This window comes from Lissotriton helveticus, chromosome 1_1, assembly GCF_964261635.1.
Source record: "Lissotriton helveticus chromosome 1_1, aLisHel1.1, whole genome shotgun sequence".
NCBI classification, from domain to species: Eukaryota; Metazoa; Chordata; class Amphibia; order Caudata; family Salamandridae; genus Lissotriton; species Lissotriton helveticus.
Window position 1 is genome coordinate 656331107 of NC_136057.1, and position 17264 is coordinate 656348370.

Genomic DNA, 17264 nt, shown 5'->3' on the forward strand with positions numbered 1-17264 from the left:
TAAGCGCTGAGGAAGTAGTTGGAGATGTATTTGGTGCTATGTTTCCTATTTTGGGGATAGCGCTAAATGATGTTAAGATAAGAAGATTGGCAACAGTTGTAGATAGACTATCCGCCAGTACTGCTAGATCTTTAATGCTGGTGGAGAGAGAGATGCAATCGATAAGGGCAATGGTTCTTCAGAAGGAGTCTGTAAGGCTTTGAAGGTCCAGGAATGTTGCACTTACATTCCAGACAATTCAAAACCTCTAGAAAAGTACATTCGAAACATTACTGAAATACACCATGAGGTAGAGGATTTGACAAAGGTAACAGTATGGGAAAAAGTAGGTCAAGGAATGGGTAAAGGTGGAGGTTGGTTTGCCAACCTGGGAAATAATATCATTTGGTACATTTTGAAACCTATCATCATAATAGTGATTTGTGTAATCGCTTTGTGGGGGTTGGTGAGACTGTACAAATGGTATAGAGCGAACAGATTGCAGAGATCCATGCGAGAGCAGGGGAGGAGATTAGCTGCGATGCAGGAGAATCAGTACCGGAGTCTGAGGGCTCTAGAGGAGATGAAACGAGGGAATATTGCAACGACTTCAGTTTGATACTCTATACCTTAGAGAGGGTGTTGGGATGATGATGACTACTGGAAGTCATCAAAGGGGGGATTGAGAGAGCACAAATCTGAAAAATGTAGAAGTGCACCATATTTACAAGCACGTTGTATTAGTTTAGAATAGAATACACAAGAGTGTCAAACCTATAGAGTGAAGATATATATGAGTGTTTCATTTGAATAGGGATACATATATCAGTGTGAAAAACTAATGTAGAGATTTGTAGAAATGTTAGAATGATGTTGGAGTCTCACGTTATGGGACTTTGTGAAAAAGAAATGTAATTCTGCAAACCATGGAAATGTGTAAGCCACATGGCATTTCACAAGAAACGAAAGATGCTGCTACACTTTTAAGTAACTTGGATTCTAATGTCATTTTACTGCAAAGTATTATTAATCATAGAATTGAAGAATGTTTTAAATAGATGTGTTACATTATAGTAATGTGTGTTAGTTAGAATACTGTTTAAACAAAGAAATTAAATGTGCATATTGTAGAGGCCCGTTTCATGTAATTTTAGTAGGCCTGAATAGATAAAGTCGCTTCTTTGATCTGCATGTGCTCGTTAGAGAAAAAAGTCATGTTAGACACAAACTGTAAAGACTGTTCAAATGGTTTATGACTTCGAGATATGGCGGAGGCCGGAATTTGGGGCCCACAGAGAAAGTGCCTTTTGCAGGTGCGAGGGGGTTTAATCAGGAAAATGATGAATAGACTTTGTTCAGAGACGCCTGGCACAGGCCTGTAGGAGTCTTCAGGAATTTCTAGGGGGTACCGTCTTGCCGGAGAGAAGCCTGGGAAGCAAGGTCAACTTTAACGAAGGGTCCCGAGGAGTACCAGCATGAAAGTTGCCGCCAGAACCAACACCACGTGAGAGGCGTCTCCAGCGGCGTTCCTATTGGAAAAGTGATTTTGTATTAGGGACAGCACCCCGGGGTGGAGTTAGAGCAGATGATCTGAGGAACCTAAGAGAGCGGATGGGTAGGCAGATAGGGAACTGCAAGACTTCGACTTTGAGACTAAGACTAAAGGAAGTGTGTGATCTTCTTTGGAAGTCACCACGGCTGACACCTTTTTAGGTAAAGATCTTGTTAAGTAGGGATGTCACTTAGTCTAGTGTAGGGACAGCCTAACCTGTCTTTTCCTTTCTGTAAATGACTCTCAAGTTGCAACTCGTAGCTATTCTCGCAACTTTAATGACCTTTGAGCTGATCTTGGTAATTCTATTCTGTCGACTACGAGCATTTAGAGATTTTATGTTTATCTTGACACCTGTATATCTTTTGAACCTCATTTTGAGATGTCTGTATCTCCAGATAGCTTTGGTTTTATAATAAACTTTTAAACCTTTTCCAGTGGTAAGTGGTTCTTTAGAGTGGTGTAAGTTCTTTCTTGATTAACCTAGTAGTGGATTGCCTTTTACTCAATGACAGGTACCAACGATTTAGTCGACCTGAATTGGGATCTGGATTAACAGCAATAGGCCAGAAATCCCGCGTTAGCAATGCCAATGAAAACAAATATTGTATATGTAAATCGTGAGGTCTGTCATTCAGGAGAAGCTGAGAGTCGAAGCTACCCATACAGCGCTACTTGTAGACTGCTCTCTCTTTTTTAGTGCTTAAATAATATGTATAACTTAAAATAAGAAGATTGGCAACAGTTGTAGATAGACTATCCGCCAGTACTGCTAGATCTTTAATGCTGGTGGAGAGAGAGATGCAATCGATAAGGGCAATGGTTCTTCAGAAGGAGTCTGTAAGGCTTTGAAGGTCCAGGAATGTTGCACTTACATTCCAGACAATTCAAAACCTCTAGAAAAGTACATTCGAAACATTACTGAAATACACCATGAGATAGAGGATTTGACAAAGGTAACAGTATGGGAAAAAGTAGGTCAAGGAATGGGTAAAGTTGGAGGTTGGTTTGCCAACCTGGGAAATAATATCATTTGGTACATTTTGAAACCTATCATCATAATAGTGATTTGTGTAATCGCTTTGTGGGGGTTGGTGAGACTGTACAAATGGTATAGAGCGAACAGATTGCAGAGATCCATGCGAGAGCAGGGGAGGAGATTAGCTGCGATGCAGGAGAATCAGTACCGGAGTCTGAGGGCTCTAGAGGAGATGAAACGAGGGAATATTGCAACGACTTCAGTTTGATACTCTATACCTTAGAGAGGGTGTTGGGATGATGATGACTACTGGAAGTCATCAAAGGGGGGATTGAGAGAGCACAAATCTGAAAAATGTAGAAGTGCACCATATTTACAAGCACGTTGTATTAGTTTAGAATAGAATACACAAGAGTGTCAAACCTATAGAGTGAAGATATATATGAGTGTTTCATTTGAATAGGGATACATATATCAGTGTGAAAAACTAATGTAGAGATTTGTAGAAATGTTAGAATGATGTTGGAGTCTCACGTTATGGGGCTGTGTGAAAAAGAAATGTAATTCTGCAAACCATGGAAATGTGTAAGCCACATGGCATTTCACAAGAAACGAAAGATGCTGCTACACTTTTAAGTAACTTGGATTCTAATGTCATTTTACTGCAAAGTATTATTAATCATAGAATTGAAGAATGTTTTAAATAGATGTGTTACATTATAGTACTCAATGGTACTCAATGGTGAAAAGACCGAGGTTATCGTACTTGGCAAACATAAAGATCTGTGGGGTTCTAGACATTGGCCTAGTGACATGGGTCCACTGCCTACCCCCGTGCCAGTTGTTCGTAACCTCGGCTTTCTAATCGACGAGAAACTCTCGATGCGTCAACAGGCAACTAAGGTCGCTGCAATCTGCTTTAACACTCTACGCTGGTTGCAGAAGATCCTATGGATGCTGCCTGAGTCTACTCGTCGAACTGTTGTCCAGGCTCTTGTAATGTCCCGTATCGACTACGGCAATGTGCTCTATCTGGGAGCTGATAGAGCTACAATGAATATACTCCAGGTTGTGCAGAACTCAGCTGCCCGCCTTCTGTGCAATGTCCCACGCAGAATGTCTGCAACACAAGCCCTATGTGACCTTCATTGGTTAAAAATTGCTGACCGTGTAGCTTTTAAAACTTTGTGCCTTATGTTCAAAATCCGTCAGGGTTCTGCTCCCACATACTTGCACAATCTTGTCCGGCCATACCAGCCAAATCGTTCCCTTAGGTCATCAAATCAAGCCAATTTTGTAATTCCTAGAATTCGCTTGACAAAAATGGGAGGCCGCTCTTTTGCCCATTTGGGGCCGAAGATGTGGAATGCTCTTCCGCTGACGCTTAAAACGGAAACTAATCTTCTAGCCTTTCGCAAAAAGCTAAAAACTTTTCTGTTTTAGTTGGTCAAATGTTCTCTGCTTCTCCTGTTTTCAGCAATTACCTATCTTTCTTCTTTAGGCTGTCCCTGGCGCCGGGAAACCCTCTACGGGTAGCTGAGCGCAATACAAATTCAATAAAATAAATAAATAAATAGTAATGTGTGTTAGTTAGAATACTGTTTAAACAAAGAAATTAAATGTGCATATTGTAGAGGCCCGTTTCATGTAATTTTAGTAGGCCTGAATAGATAAAGTCGCTTCTTTGATCTGCATGTGCTCGTTAGAGAAAAAAGTCATGTTAGACACAAACTGTAAAGACTGTTCAAATGGTTTATGACTTCGAGATATGGCGGAGGCCGGAATTTGGGGCCCACAGAGAAAGTGCCTTTTGCAGGTGCGAGGGGGTTTAATCAGGAAAATGATGAATAGGCTTTGTTCAGAGACGCCTGGCACAGGCCTGTAGGAGTCTTCAGGAATTTCTAGGGGGTACCGTCTTGCCGGAGAGAAGCCTGGGAAGCAAGGTCAACTTTAACGAAGGGTCCCGAGGAGTACCAGCATGAAAGTTGCCGCCAGAACCAACACCACGTGAGAGGCGTCTCCAGCGGCGTTCCTATTGGAAAAGTGATTTTGTATTAGGGACAGCACCCCGGGGTGGAGTTAGAGCAGATGATCTGAGGAACCTAAGAGAGCGGATGGGTAGGCAGATAGGGAACTGCAAGACTTCGACTTTGAGACTAAGACTAAGGGAAGTGTGTGATCTTCTTTGGAAGTCACCACGGCTGACACCTTTTTAGGTAAAGATCTTGTTAAGTAGGGATGTCACTTAGTCTAGTGTAGGGACAGCCTAACCTGTCTTTTCCTTTCTGTAAATGACTCTCAAGTTGCAACTCGTAGCTATTCTCGCAACTTTAATGACCTTTGAGCTGATCTTGGTAATTCTATTCTGTCGACTACGAGCATTTAGAGATTTTATGTTTATCTTGACACCTGTATATCTTTTGAACCTCATTTTGAGATGTCTGTATCTCCAGATAGCTTTGGTTTTATAATAAACTTTTAAACCTTTTCCAGTGGTAAGTGGTTCTTTAGAGTGGTGTAAGTTCTTTCTTGATTAACCTAGTAGTGGATTGCCTTTTACTCAATGACAGGTACCAACGATTTAGTCGACCTGAATTGGGATCTGGATTAACAGCAATAGGCCAGAAATCCCGCGTTAGCAATGCCAATGAAAACAAATATTGTATATGTAAATCGTGAGGTCTGTCATTCAGGAGAAGCTGAGAGTCGAAGCTACCCATACAGCGCTACTTGTAGACTGCTCTCTCTTTTTTAGTGCTTAAATAATATGTATAACTTAAAATTTACAATAATTCTTGTGTAAATGAGTCACATCATGGGTGGTCATATAGAATTAATGAGGTCACTTCTCCTAGTATGAATGAGGGTCAAGGGTTGCGTCATGCCAGTTCTATTACATATAGGACTTTGATGAAATGTCACTACTGTATACTGTGTTCTAAACTTAGTAGGTGCAGAACAGTTCTCACACCAAATATTCTGAGGTACACAAACAAAAAGACGAACCAAACTACAAAAAATGCTTTACTTTAATAACATGAGTTAATATTATATTTCTTTTGAGGGGATATTTAGCTGTGTTTCATTACCACTTTAATTCATTTTGGAAGAAATAGACCTTAAGATTATTTTCTTAGCTCTCTAAACCACACTGCATTAATTATGTATGCCTAAGTGGAGCATTGTTGAATATAAAGCAACAGTTATTTAAGAGAACTTCTGGGACACTAATGTATACTCCTGAACTTGATATAGAATTAAGGGTACCCCCTTTTGCAGTCTAGCTGTAGATAGCTGGAGGCTTTGCTACTTAAGCTCTCAAACTCCGTGGCACGGGGTAGGGGAACTGAATGTTTCCTTACTGCTGCCTGCTAATGGAGCTGGTGATGAGCATGTCACTAGGGAAGGGGAGCAAAAGACAAACAGATGATGGACGGAATGCAGAGCAAATCAAACATTAAAACCCCAGTCAAGAGATCTGGATTAAATCCATCATTCTGTTGCTCACCATGCCACCCCAGTTTAGACACAGCCATATGCAAATCAGTCTGGACCCTGTGCCTCTTCGGGAACAGTCCAGCCCGAACTGCCAAGCCAGGTCCTCCCTGGAACGCAAACAAGCATCGTGGGACCTGTTTCCGCGCATCACCCCTGATCAGCCAGGCTAGCTTCAATCCAGTGGCACAGTGAGCCCCGGGCCCCGTCTGGGCATACCCAGCGCACTTAGGGCGAGAATGCAAAAGACACACAGATGATGGACAGAATGCAGAGCAAATCAAACATTCAACCCTACTCAAGAGATCTGGGTTATATCCATTTTTCTTTTGCTCACCATGCCACCCCAGTTTAGACCCAGCCATATGCAAATCAATCTTGACCCTGTGCCTCTTGGGAACAGCCCATCCCGAACTGCCAAGCCATGGTGCTCCATGGGCCTGGATGACCTCACCACCACATCCGCTGGTGCCCCAGTAACTTAGCAATGGCACTGCCATCTGTAGTGGCACAGGAGGTCTGTGGGGTCTGAGGATAAGCATGGTTCTGCAGCGACCAGTAGGACTCCTAACATAGACAGCTTTAGCCACAGCTACTTATACATGTACACTCAGGCACTGAAGGACTGCTTTGCTGCAGCAGTTACTGCCAGAAGCTCAAGAGGAGATATCACTGAAGCAGAGAGCGGGGCTCAGCTCTCAATAGAAATTTTGGGCACCATGCCTTCTGTGCATGGGACTACCTATGTAAAGGACAGGTAGAAGCTGGCTATCCCTAGGAGTACTGCTTTGGAGTGCTGTATCGCCCACAGAAACACCAAGTGACAGCAAGGCTGGTTTAGGTAGACACTATTAAGCTGGCCTTTTCCCTGTTAGTGCTGCAATCTGCATTGCCCCATGTACCCTCTCCTCTGATACTAGATACGGAGTTCCCACCTTCTCGACTGCATGTTTGTTGGAGTTCACATCAGCTGGCAATAACTCTTGGGGAGGCTTGAAAAAATGGAAACTGAGGGGGAGGACACCTTAACTTTTTCTCCTTGCGGGAGCAAGACACACTTGGTTCCCCCCTTTAAATTGTTCTTTAAGTAAGCAAGCAAACTGAAATCCTGGCCTGAACTTTAACCCAAGTCTTTCAATTCACAAACATTAGAATTAGCTGCTAAGCACCAATAGGCAATTCTGCCCTTCCACAAATAGATCTCTAAAGTAACGAAAACGAATAACAATAAAGTAATTGTTGATTATGTTCTTTTCCATTACCCATTAAAGAAATATTATCAATTATTATTTCTGAACATCCAGAGACCGCATTAGAAAGTTAATAATTGTGCAGACTTCGACATAGACTTTCGTTTCTATGGCCACCTTTCACCAGCTTTGTTTACCATGTCCACTTCGAACAGATATATGAATTGTACCCTCCCATGGCAAACCTGAAGGGAGGGTACAAACAATCAAACTTTCACAGAAGGTAAGGGGAAGGAGAAGTAAGTCCAAAGAGAAAGCATTTGAGCAAGAGGAAAAAGTGTTATTTGGGGAAAGTGCAAAGGAGAGGAGAGTAATAGAACACTGCAATGGTGGTGGAGGGAGTCAAGGTAATTGGAGTGGAAATAAAACAGAACATTTATTGAAGATCGGTGAGAGGTAAAGGAATACGGACTCCTGCTCATTCTATTTAGAAGGGAGTTGCCACTACAGGACACCGTTGGCTTAAGGAACATTCTAGTGGCACTCAGAAAGTCTGGTGGGTTGGAGGATCGTTCTCTTCTAATCTGTTGCTAAGGGAAGGTGAAGTGACAGAAAGAGAAAGGTAGGATGATAGAAATCGGAGCTTCCAATATAATATATTAACATACCAATAGTACACAACAACAGAAAAACACAACTACATAATAACACAAGAATATCAATATAACCAACACAACAAGGTAAAACAGAGATAAACAAATATGAAACAAAAACAATACTGCATAACACACAATAACAAAACCCCAATACAAGAACATAACACATTAGAGCAACAAACATCTCCTCAACAACAATGCAAGATTACACAACAGACAACATGACAAAACGAAAACATAGAACAATCACCACACAAAAGCGCAATATTTAAAGGATACAAACATATGCACACACAAGAACATAACACATTAGGAAACACATATAGCACTACAAAATAACACCAGCACAAGCATACTACAAAAATTGCATCCTTCATAACACACAACAGTAAACAAAACAAAAAAGATGGCACAAAACAATAACAAAACAACTAATAAAAAAGCAATGGAACCGCAATAACAGCAAAACATCCACCAAACACATAACAATGAAAACTAGGCAACACACTTGCATCCAGTACACAATAAAACAATAACACAAACTCAATAGTATCCCGACACAGCAACAAAACATGACAGCACACAAAACCCAACAATAAATACAGACCATAGTACTAATAACAAATAAAACACAACAAAACAAGGTATAAGAGCAAAATAAACAGCACAGCAACAACAATACACAATACAAATAAATACACAATATAACACTAACAAAAGATGATACAACCACAATAAATGCACAATGCAATGACAACAGGAAGCCATCCCATGACTGCTAGGTGCTACAAGAGGTTCTGATACAGTAACTGAGGCACTGAGTATTGAAACATATATCCTAATGGATTCTAGCCACTGAATTAGTGTTGTACAGAATAATTGGCACTGGACGGATACTGAGGACGGTCTATGGAATATAGTCGTTTCTTGATAAAGTGGTATCTACAAAATGTGTTTGCTCAAGAAAAGTAATTATAGAAGACAAGAAACATACATTTGATCTGTAGAGTTGTTTTGGTTTCCTGCAAATGATTTTGCTAACAGGCCTATAAAACATAGATGGTTATGGTGTAATGAGTAGGCATGAGTGCCTGATGAAAGAAACATAGATTAAATTAAATTAAAACCCAGAGTAAATGTTCTCTTGACATACCAGAACACAAAGAACGACACATTAACAACACACACCAAAAAAACAATAAATCCACATTAACACCACACAGCAGAACACATCTTAAAAGGGAATCATACATTAATAACAATATAATTGTGTAGCATCACAAGGTAACATTACACAAAAACACAACACCACGCTACAAAACACAACAGGACAACGCAAAACGAAACCACAGCAACACAACACGCAAACACAACACACTACTATAAAAACGCTAAACCGATCAACAGCAACAGAATAATAACTGTGTAACATACAAGATAACAAAACAAAAAAAGCAAAAACAGCAATGCAATTGGGTTATCTATTTGCACTATTAATTTTGTGATCTGGAGGTTTTTGTGGTATAGTACTATGCTGTGGTTGTGCTTCTGTTGTGGTATGCAGATATTGTGATGTTGTGTCATGTTGCTACGTTGTATGGTATTTTTACATTTTTTACTTTCATATTGAATCAAATGGTTTCTGTTTTGTAAAGAAATTCTATCAATTTGTAACTTTTGTGGGCATTTAGGAAGAAAAGATTACCATTGGATTGTTTGTGTATGCTATGGACAGTTAATGGTATGTTGGTTTGTGTCAGGTGTATATGTTTGATGGACTGCACCTCATTGTTTATACATGTGTAGTTGAATGTGAGATGAGAGAGAGTTGTGAGCTCCCCATTTTTGGTGCTATGTAGGTATCCATGGTATTTGTGGTGATGTGGGCCCTGGGCCCGCATACTGCTAATGATGACACCCACACATCGTAGTGGTGTACTGGAACTGGCCCAGGACACATGCGCCAAGCCCCTTTTGTTAGCAGGTTCACCTGACCAGTGACGCCTGTGATGGGTGGGTGTTAGTGTGGGTGTATTACACAGGCAGAACACTAGAACGTGTCCAGCAGCCTACTACATCCCTCCCAAACTTTAATGGAGAAAAAAAGTCCAACCTAAGAGGAAAACAAATAAGCAATACACAGCACCAACTGAGTCTCTTCAGGCCATCTGCCAGGCAGCGCTGGAGCTTTGGACCACATGGTCAGGATGCTTTTGTCCACCATGGCGTTGTAGTTCAGACCGGCCTGGTCTTGTGGTGTGGAAGTCTATTTACATTGTTCTAACAGCAGTGCATCTGGAGCAGGGGTGAAGTCCACTTTGGAGATCTTGCAGGAGCTCAGGTTCAGATGGACAACAAACCTACAGCTATTGAGGATGACCCTGGTGAACGAGGCCCTTCCTTGGAGGTGACGTACTTGACGATCTTTCCAATTCCCAATAGCAAAGCAGCTTCAGGCTTGCCTCTCTTGCCTTGACTCCTCTCTCACTGGAGTTTCCTGGAGGGCCTTCCTGCCGGACTGCCATGGGACCGTGTGGACTGTGCGGGCTTCGTTTAGGCCATTCGAAGGCGTCGCTGAGGAACTGCCAACAGGACGACAGCCAAGTCGCTCATGTAGCCGCAGAGGGTGGTGTCTCAGTCTGGGTGTTCTCGCCATCAGGGCTCAGGTTCTGTGCCTTCCTCAGATGGTCTTTGGGTGACCAGTCTTCATCTGTGACCTCCGTGCTTCCCGGTGCCTGTCGTGGAGCTGCTGCCGATGCATCTCTCCGATCGGATTCCCCTCTCACAGGAATTCCATTTAGGCCCTTGGCCCTGGATTGCCACGTGACCGCGTGGGCTCGGATGGCCATTTGTAGGTCGTGCTGAGAGGTCATTTCAGAACTCCCAACAGGACCACAGCTAAGCCTTGTGTAACCCAAGGGTGGATGGGCCAATGGTCAGAACGCTCTTCTTTGGCTGTCCTCTGGTTCATGGGGACACACAGAAGGTTCCTGGGTGGCAAGCGTCCCACAGCCCCAGGAATGCCTCGTTGAGCTCTGGCTGTCTCGAGTGGCTGGATCCACTCCGGTGATGCGATGCTCCTTTGAAGTTCTTGGTGATGATGAACATGGTAACTTTCCTTCAGCTGGGCAAACAGGCAGTGATCTCTTGCTTTCGGTGACCTTGTGGATTGAGGAGGACTGGAGGGACTTTGTGGCCACTTGCAGTTGCCTTCCAGCAGGTGTACTTGCTAGGCATGGAGCTATCAATACCAAGCAGGCGGTGACAGGTGAGAGGATGGTCGAACTGCGAAGCGTGGGGCCTGGACGCAGATCTCGCTTGCTAGCAGCATATGGTTGGACCTCCCGCGAAGCTGTCTCCAGTGACGTCTCTGCACCCTGGTGGCTGCTTGTGCTGATGAACACCTTCTCCCATGCTGGCACAAGTCCTCTGTCCTGTCGCTCTTCTCCTTTCCTTCTTATGTGCCTGTGGTGGCTGTTTGCTCTGTGGCGTCATGCCACTCTCCCTTCTTCCTTCGCGGAGTGGCATACTACCAAGCTCTTCTCCTCCTTCTCCTTCTTTGACAAGGTTCCTTGCTCGGATGTGGCATCCTGCTACATTCTCATGTTTGCGCCACTCTGGTCATGTCCGATTATTGGGACGATCTTTACTTCTCTTTGAGGGCCTCTTGCCGGCCCCTTCCCCTTCTCAGGGTTTTTTGCAATGCTCCTCTGCTCTTCGCCGTTGTGGCGTATGATCCTGCCTCACACTACGGGGTGTTTCTCTTGCTGCTGAGCTGCCAAGGGTTGCTTGGGCTGGTTTCTACTGCTTGATTCTTGGGCAACTGGGCCGCTGCGGGATGATCGGTGCCTCTTAGTCCAGCTGGCTGGCATCATATTGTAGCTTGGGCATTGCGGGCTGTTTACTTATGCGGGGCGGGTTGATACCTTGCTGTACCCGAGCCCTGTAGTGTCCGCCGAATACCGATTACAGGATGCTGCTAATGTAGACGCGGGCTCTTGTGCTCTGTAGAAGCCGGTGAGGGGCTCTCTGCGCAGTGTTGGAGCAAGAGTCCAAGCAGCACCGATGCAGTAAGGCAGCTCATCGGTTTCCTCCTTGGCTCTCCTCTAGCAGCCGCACCAGGTTGATCAGTGCTGTATTGACGTAGGGGACTATGTCCGCCTTACTAGCTCTGTGGCTCACTTACTTGCCGGCCCCCACTCAGGCTACAGGGGTAATCGTACGGCAGCGTGATCCACACTTCACTCACATGGGAGTTGGGCATTTTCTCACTGTGTCTACAGCTGTGTGCAAACGTTTGAAAACGCAGGGCTGGCCACATTATTTTTTCCCGTTTGACAGGTCCCTCTCAGGAGGGCCGATCGATTCGGCGGCCATCAGCAGGACACTCTAGCTTTGAGCCGTGGGGCACACAGGGTGGACATTGTGCTGGCAGTGGATGCCCGGGGTGCCTTCTACTCAGGCTGCTCTTCACCCTCACAGGACATTTGTAGCGTCTTTCAGCGAGCACGTGGGGTCAGTTTCGCCTCGTTGCCAATGTCATGATGTGGGTCCTGGGCCCGCATGCTGCTAATGATCACACATCATAGTGGTGTACTGGAACTTGCCCAGGGCACGTGCGCCAGGCCCCTTTTATTAGCAGGGTCACCTGACCGGTGGCGCCTGTGATGGGTGGGTCTTAGCGTGGGTGTATTACACAGGCAGAACACCAGAACGTGTCTAACAGGACACCACAGTATTATGATGCCAACCTAACCGTAATGCTTGACATGGGTAATGATGGTAGTTCTTTTCATATTGTGGATACTTACGACATGACGATATCGCCTTCTGGCATAATACTATGCTTGACATTATGTTGGAAACTTTTGGCACACTTTTTGGTAGTAATTCTTGAAAGAACGCGATTTCAGTGGCATCTTCGAGCCATCCACAGGTACAAAGTTGGCCATGAAATAAAGCAGTAATTAACAGTGTGTTAACAAGCATGGCATGCTGATGCCCTGTTGTCTTTGAAATTTTCACCTGCATTATAGTGATAAATATTTATATTTTAATACTAATGTCACTTCAGCTGTGGCCTTGGCCTAAAGACAGATTGGTTTAACCCTCCTGCATTCATCCATGCACTCATTCATCAGCCTTCCATTTGTAGATATGTGTTATTCAATTCGCTTAATTATTCATCCACTCTTTTATGGATTCATTTCTCTTTAATTATCCCAATACGTTCAATCACCCATTCATTTATGAGCTCACTCTTAAGCATTTAAGGACATATTTGAAGCCATTTTTTTTTTTTTATCTTTATGGCTAAGCCTTTTTACCAGCCAAAACGAATTACTGTTTTTGTCACATCAGTCAAAGGGAACAAGTTAGGTCCTTATTCATGTGAATCCATCTATCTTGCAAATACTCTACAATATTGGCGCTAACTGAACGTGAAAGCAGGTGTTAGTTATGAAAAACGTGCTATGGATGCTATTTAATTTTGCATCTGAAATTCCTCAAATACAAAAATGAGCAATAAGTAAAAAAGCATTGATATGCCATGTTTGGCGGTATATAGTGTACTTACTGCTTTTTCCTTAAAAGAGTCCCCATATTGAGCCACGGCTACAGCTTTTACTTCCGAATGAAAGCTTTTAGCATCATTTTTCTCTTCCGCTATGAGTAGAGCCTTCGGAATCTCAATGGTTAAGTCCGGCTTTTTAGTTTTCTCCTCATTAGATATTTCCCCTGCTTCCGGTTTCGCCCTGCTCACCTCACGGTCCTGAGCTCTAGTCATACTGAGATCACGCCCCTTTTCCTGTAGCGGTTGAAGATTTCCACCTATCGAGACATCACTAGTTTTATCTTCAGCAGACTTCACTACTGCTTGCTGTATCTCTGAACCCTCCAAGTGATGTTCATCTATAGAAATGGACTTGGTCAGCTTTGCTAGTGGTCTTGGAGCTTGCTTTCTGTCTTTTCCATTCTCAGCTTTCGATGCTGTTTGACTGGGCGTTGGAGGAAGTTTTCGCGGTTGGTTTTTCTCTGAGATCCCAGGTTGAGTGGGGGGGGCCACTGCCTCTTTTGGTGGTGCTGCCGAGGAGAGTGGCTTCTGTAGTGGCGTTTGCTTAATGTCCCCAAGCTGCCCTTTCATAGCTCTTTGTGTCTGGCAGTTTAAGCACAACCACTCCTTTACCTGCAACATAATATAAAAGCAGAGCATTAGTAACCGTACTGTTTTACCACATTTTATTTATTACGTTTTACAAATGACAATCGTTCGTGGTTATTGAGTTCAAGGTCTAACTTTGTTAACTCACAGTAAGAAAAACACTCCTCAGTGTCATGCACAGCGGTAACAAAGCAGTGGCTGTGTCTTGTTACGTTTACAATTCAAAATCAATAAATGTGTTGTCTTAAAGAATAGAATGATTTCAAATATCTCTTACATTTTTTTAGTTGGTTCAAGTGAAACATTTAAGTACAGTGGGGGCAGATTAACAGAGCGCGCATACATTCCGTAAACCTGTACTAAATGTACGCCCTGCTGATTTACAAGTCGTCCAGGCATAAACGAGCGAAAGACAAAATGTGCAGGAACTATTCACATAAATTCGAGTCACTAAGACACAATCCTTGTTTTTGGTAAACTTGTGTTTCAGGAGTCGTGTAATGCATAGATTGTGCCTAGTAATCGTTCATGTGTTGTAGTGAGCTTCCTCCCAGGCTCAGAGATCAATCTCGTAGTCAAGCTTTGGGGAGCCCTTGACCAGCATAAACTCCCTTCCTACAAAACCTCTTCAGCTCTGCCAGACTGCAGATTTCAAGGAAAGAGAAAAGGAAAAGTACCCAACAGAAGGGAGAAAAAAATAATAATAATAGGATGTCAGAATATATATATTACATTTTTAGATTCACACAAAATACTGGATCCTACTGCACAACACCAATGTAAGAAATTAGGCTATTGCTTGAGAGGGGTGGAAGCCTCACCCTAGCAACAACCTTAATCCCTGTCAGGGTGAATCACAAACTTCACAAATTTAACCTGCAATTAACCCCCTGGTAGCCTGGTACAAAGGAGTCAGGTTTAAAGTAGAGGCAATATGTAAAGTATTTATGCAGCACATAACAGTAATACAGTGAAAACACATCCACAATAACAACCCCAAACCAAGTTTGAAAAAAAGAGTAAACGTTAATAAAGAAAATGATACAAGAACTACAAAAATCCAATCAGTAGAACTGAAGTTATTGGATTTTAAGGCTTTTAGTGAAAATACGGCCTAAAAACACAAACCTCAAATCGCAATCATCTGGTCGAGCTAGACTGGGGAAAAGCCACATTTTCAGCTGACCGCAATGGAGCGCGAGTAAGATGCAGAGACTAGGTTAGTCCCACTAAAAAGTTACCTTCAAAGTCTGGCGCAAAGAGTTCCATTTGTGTTGTAGGTGGCCATGAGGAGTAGGCAGAGTGTCGCAGACATTGCTGTAGCACATAGAACAAGAGTGTCACCATAGGCTGTTGTGGTAACACAGAGTCCATGTCTCAACTGTACTTTGTGATAGCCACTTTGCAGTCACTGTTGATGTGTGAGGTAAATATCACTGGAGCTTCGCGTGGCGGGTGTCACATGTGGCAGAATCTTGCAGCAAACAGTGGTGCTTGCAAGGAGCACAAATTTAAGGATTTTACCTTTTCACTTAGGAGGAGCTCACACTTAGGCCAGCACAGGGTCCAGGACCTGGGGCACTACTTGGGCGATCAGTAACTCCAGCAGAGGACAGTTGCAGGTCCAGGCAGATCTAGCTAGTGATTCACTTCAGTTGGGCAGTTGCAGGGAGGACTCTGAAGCTTGTTGTGTCCCTGTAGCTCACAAAGGAGGTCAGCTAACTGACGCTTGGAGACACTCAGATTAGCCAGGGATGAAGGCAAGCAGGTCCACTCTTCTTTCTCATACAACAATGCAGTGCGTCAAGCAGCAGGTGCAGTCCTTCTGTAACTTCCAAAGGTGCAGGAGTATTTATTTTGTATTATTTATGTAGTTTTATATAGCGCTTGCAAGACTCGAGGGTATCCGAGCACTTTACATCGGTGCAAGTTAAATACAAATAGCAAGTAAAATCACACATTAGGGATACAACCTAAATAAGTCAAAGATTAAGCAAGGGGGAGGAAGGCTTGCAGTAGATGTATACAGAGAGACTTAGGGGTTGAGGTCATGTCTTGATGGTCGGTTGCCATCTTGCTAGTTAAGATATTTGTTGGTGAGGAGATTCTTTAGTGGTCTCTTAAAGCTCAAGAAGGAGGGATTTGTCATGATATGAACTGAGATGGATTTCCAGATTTTAGGGGCATTGCTTGAGACGGAACAAGCTAGGGTTTTTTGTTTGTAGGCTTTGGGTCAGAGAAGGAGTAAAGTATTTGAGCATCTTAGGTTTCTTGACTGGCCTGCAATTTTCTTTTAGGCACAGTAAGCTGGATTCTCTGTGTGGGGGGCTTTGTGAGTGAGACAGGCAGTTCTGAAGCTGCAGTGAGCTTCAATTGGAAGCCAATCAGTGCAGGAGAGTTATGATCATATTTTTGGGTTACTGTGATCATTCTTGGTGCTGCATTGAGAGTAGTTCTAAGGGGTGCAATATGGAATTTCAGGTCTCAGTGAAGGTGGTGTTGCCGTAGCCTAGTCTTGACAACGGTAAACAACCTTTACAACGCAACTTTTACATCGCAGAGCCTTTACAACGCAACCATTACAACGCAAACTATTACAACGCATTGCTCTGGGGGGCGCTCTAGGATAGGGAATAGGTTAATTTACTATCCAATAACCTTCCCTAGTGTCCAAGGGGACTGGAGTTGGAATAGTAAATTAAACTATTCACTATCCAGCACCCCAAAGCACTATGCGTTGTAATGGACTACGTTGTAATACTTGCGTTGTAAAGGCATGCGATGTAAAAGCATGCGTTGTAATGTCATACATCACTTGGCAACAACATTGTTTGTGTAGTAGTTTTGAGGTTGTTCAGCAGTAGGTAGGGTTTGATTTTGTTTAGAATTTTCTGATTGTAGAAGACACTCTTCGCACTTTTCTTTATATGGTCTTTCATGTTCAGTTTCGGGTGTAATGTGATTCCTAGAGATTTGACGGAGTTGGCTAGGGTAAGATCGCAGTTAACAGTGTCTCTGGAGTTTAGCCATTCTCGTATTTGGAGTGATTGCTCTGACTTTGATATGAGTAGAATTTCTGTCTTAGCTCGGGTACATTTTAGGTGGTTGCAAGATAGCCAGTGTTGTACTTCCTTGAGGGTGGCATTTTGTCTGTGCACTTCGTCTAGTTAGGAGATTTCCAAATAGAGCTGGGTGTCATCGGTGTATAGGTGAAAGGGGATGCTTGCTTGGTTGAGAATGAAGGTGAGGG

At 43.3% G+C, this 17264-nt stretch overlaps 1 protein-coding gene across 1 annotated transcript in view; it reads right to left on the reverse strand.

The window, feature by feature from the left end:
- PCLO (piccolo presynaptic cytomatrix protein) overlaps positions 1–17264 on the reverse strand; it is a 1621199-nt gene that overhangs the window by 1194984 nt on the left and 408951 nt on the right. Inside the window, exon 4 of the mRNA XM_078674179.1 lies at positions 13430–14038. Within this exon, the coding sequence (XP_078530305.1) occupies positions 13430–14038 (609 nt within the window). The remainder of the gene's footprint in view (positions 1–13429; positions 14039–17264) is intronic.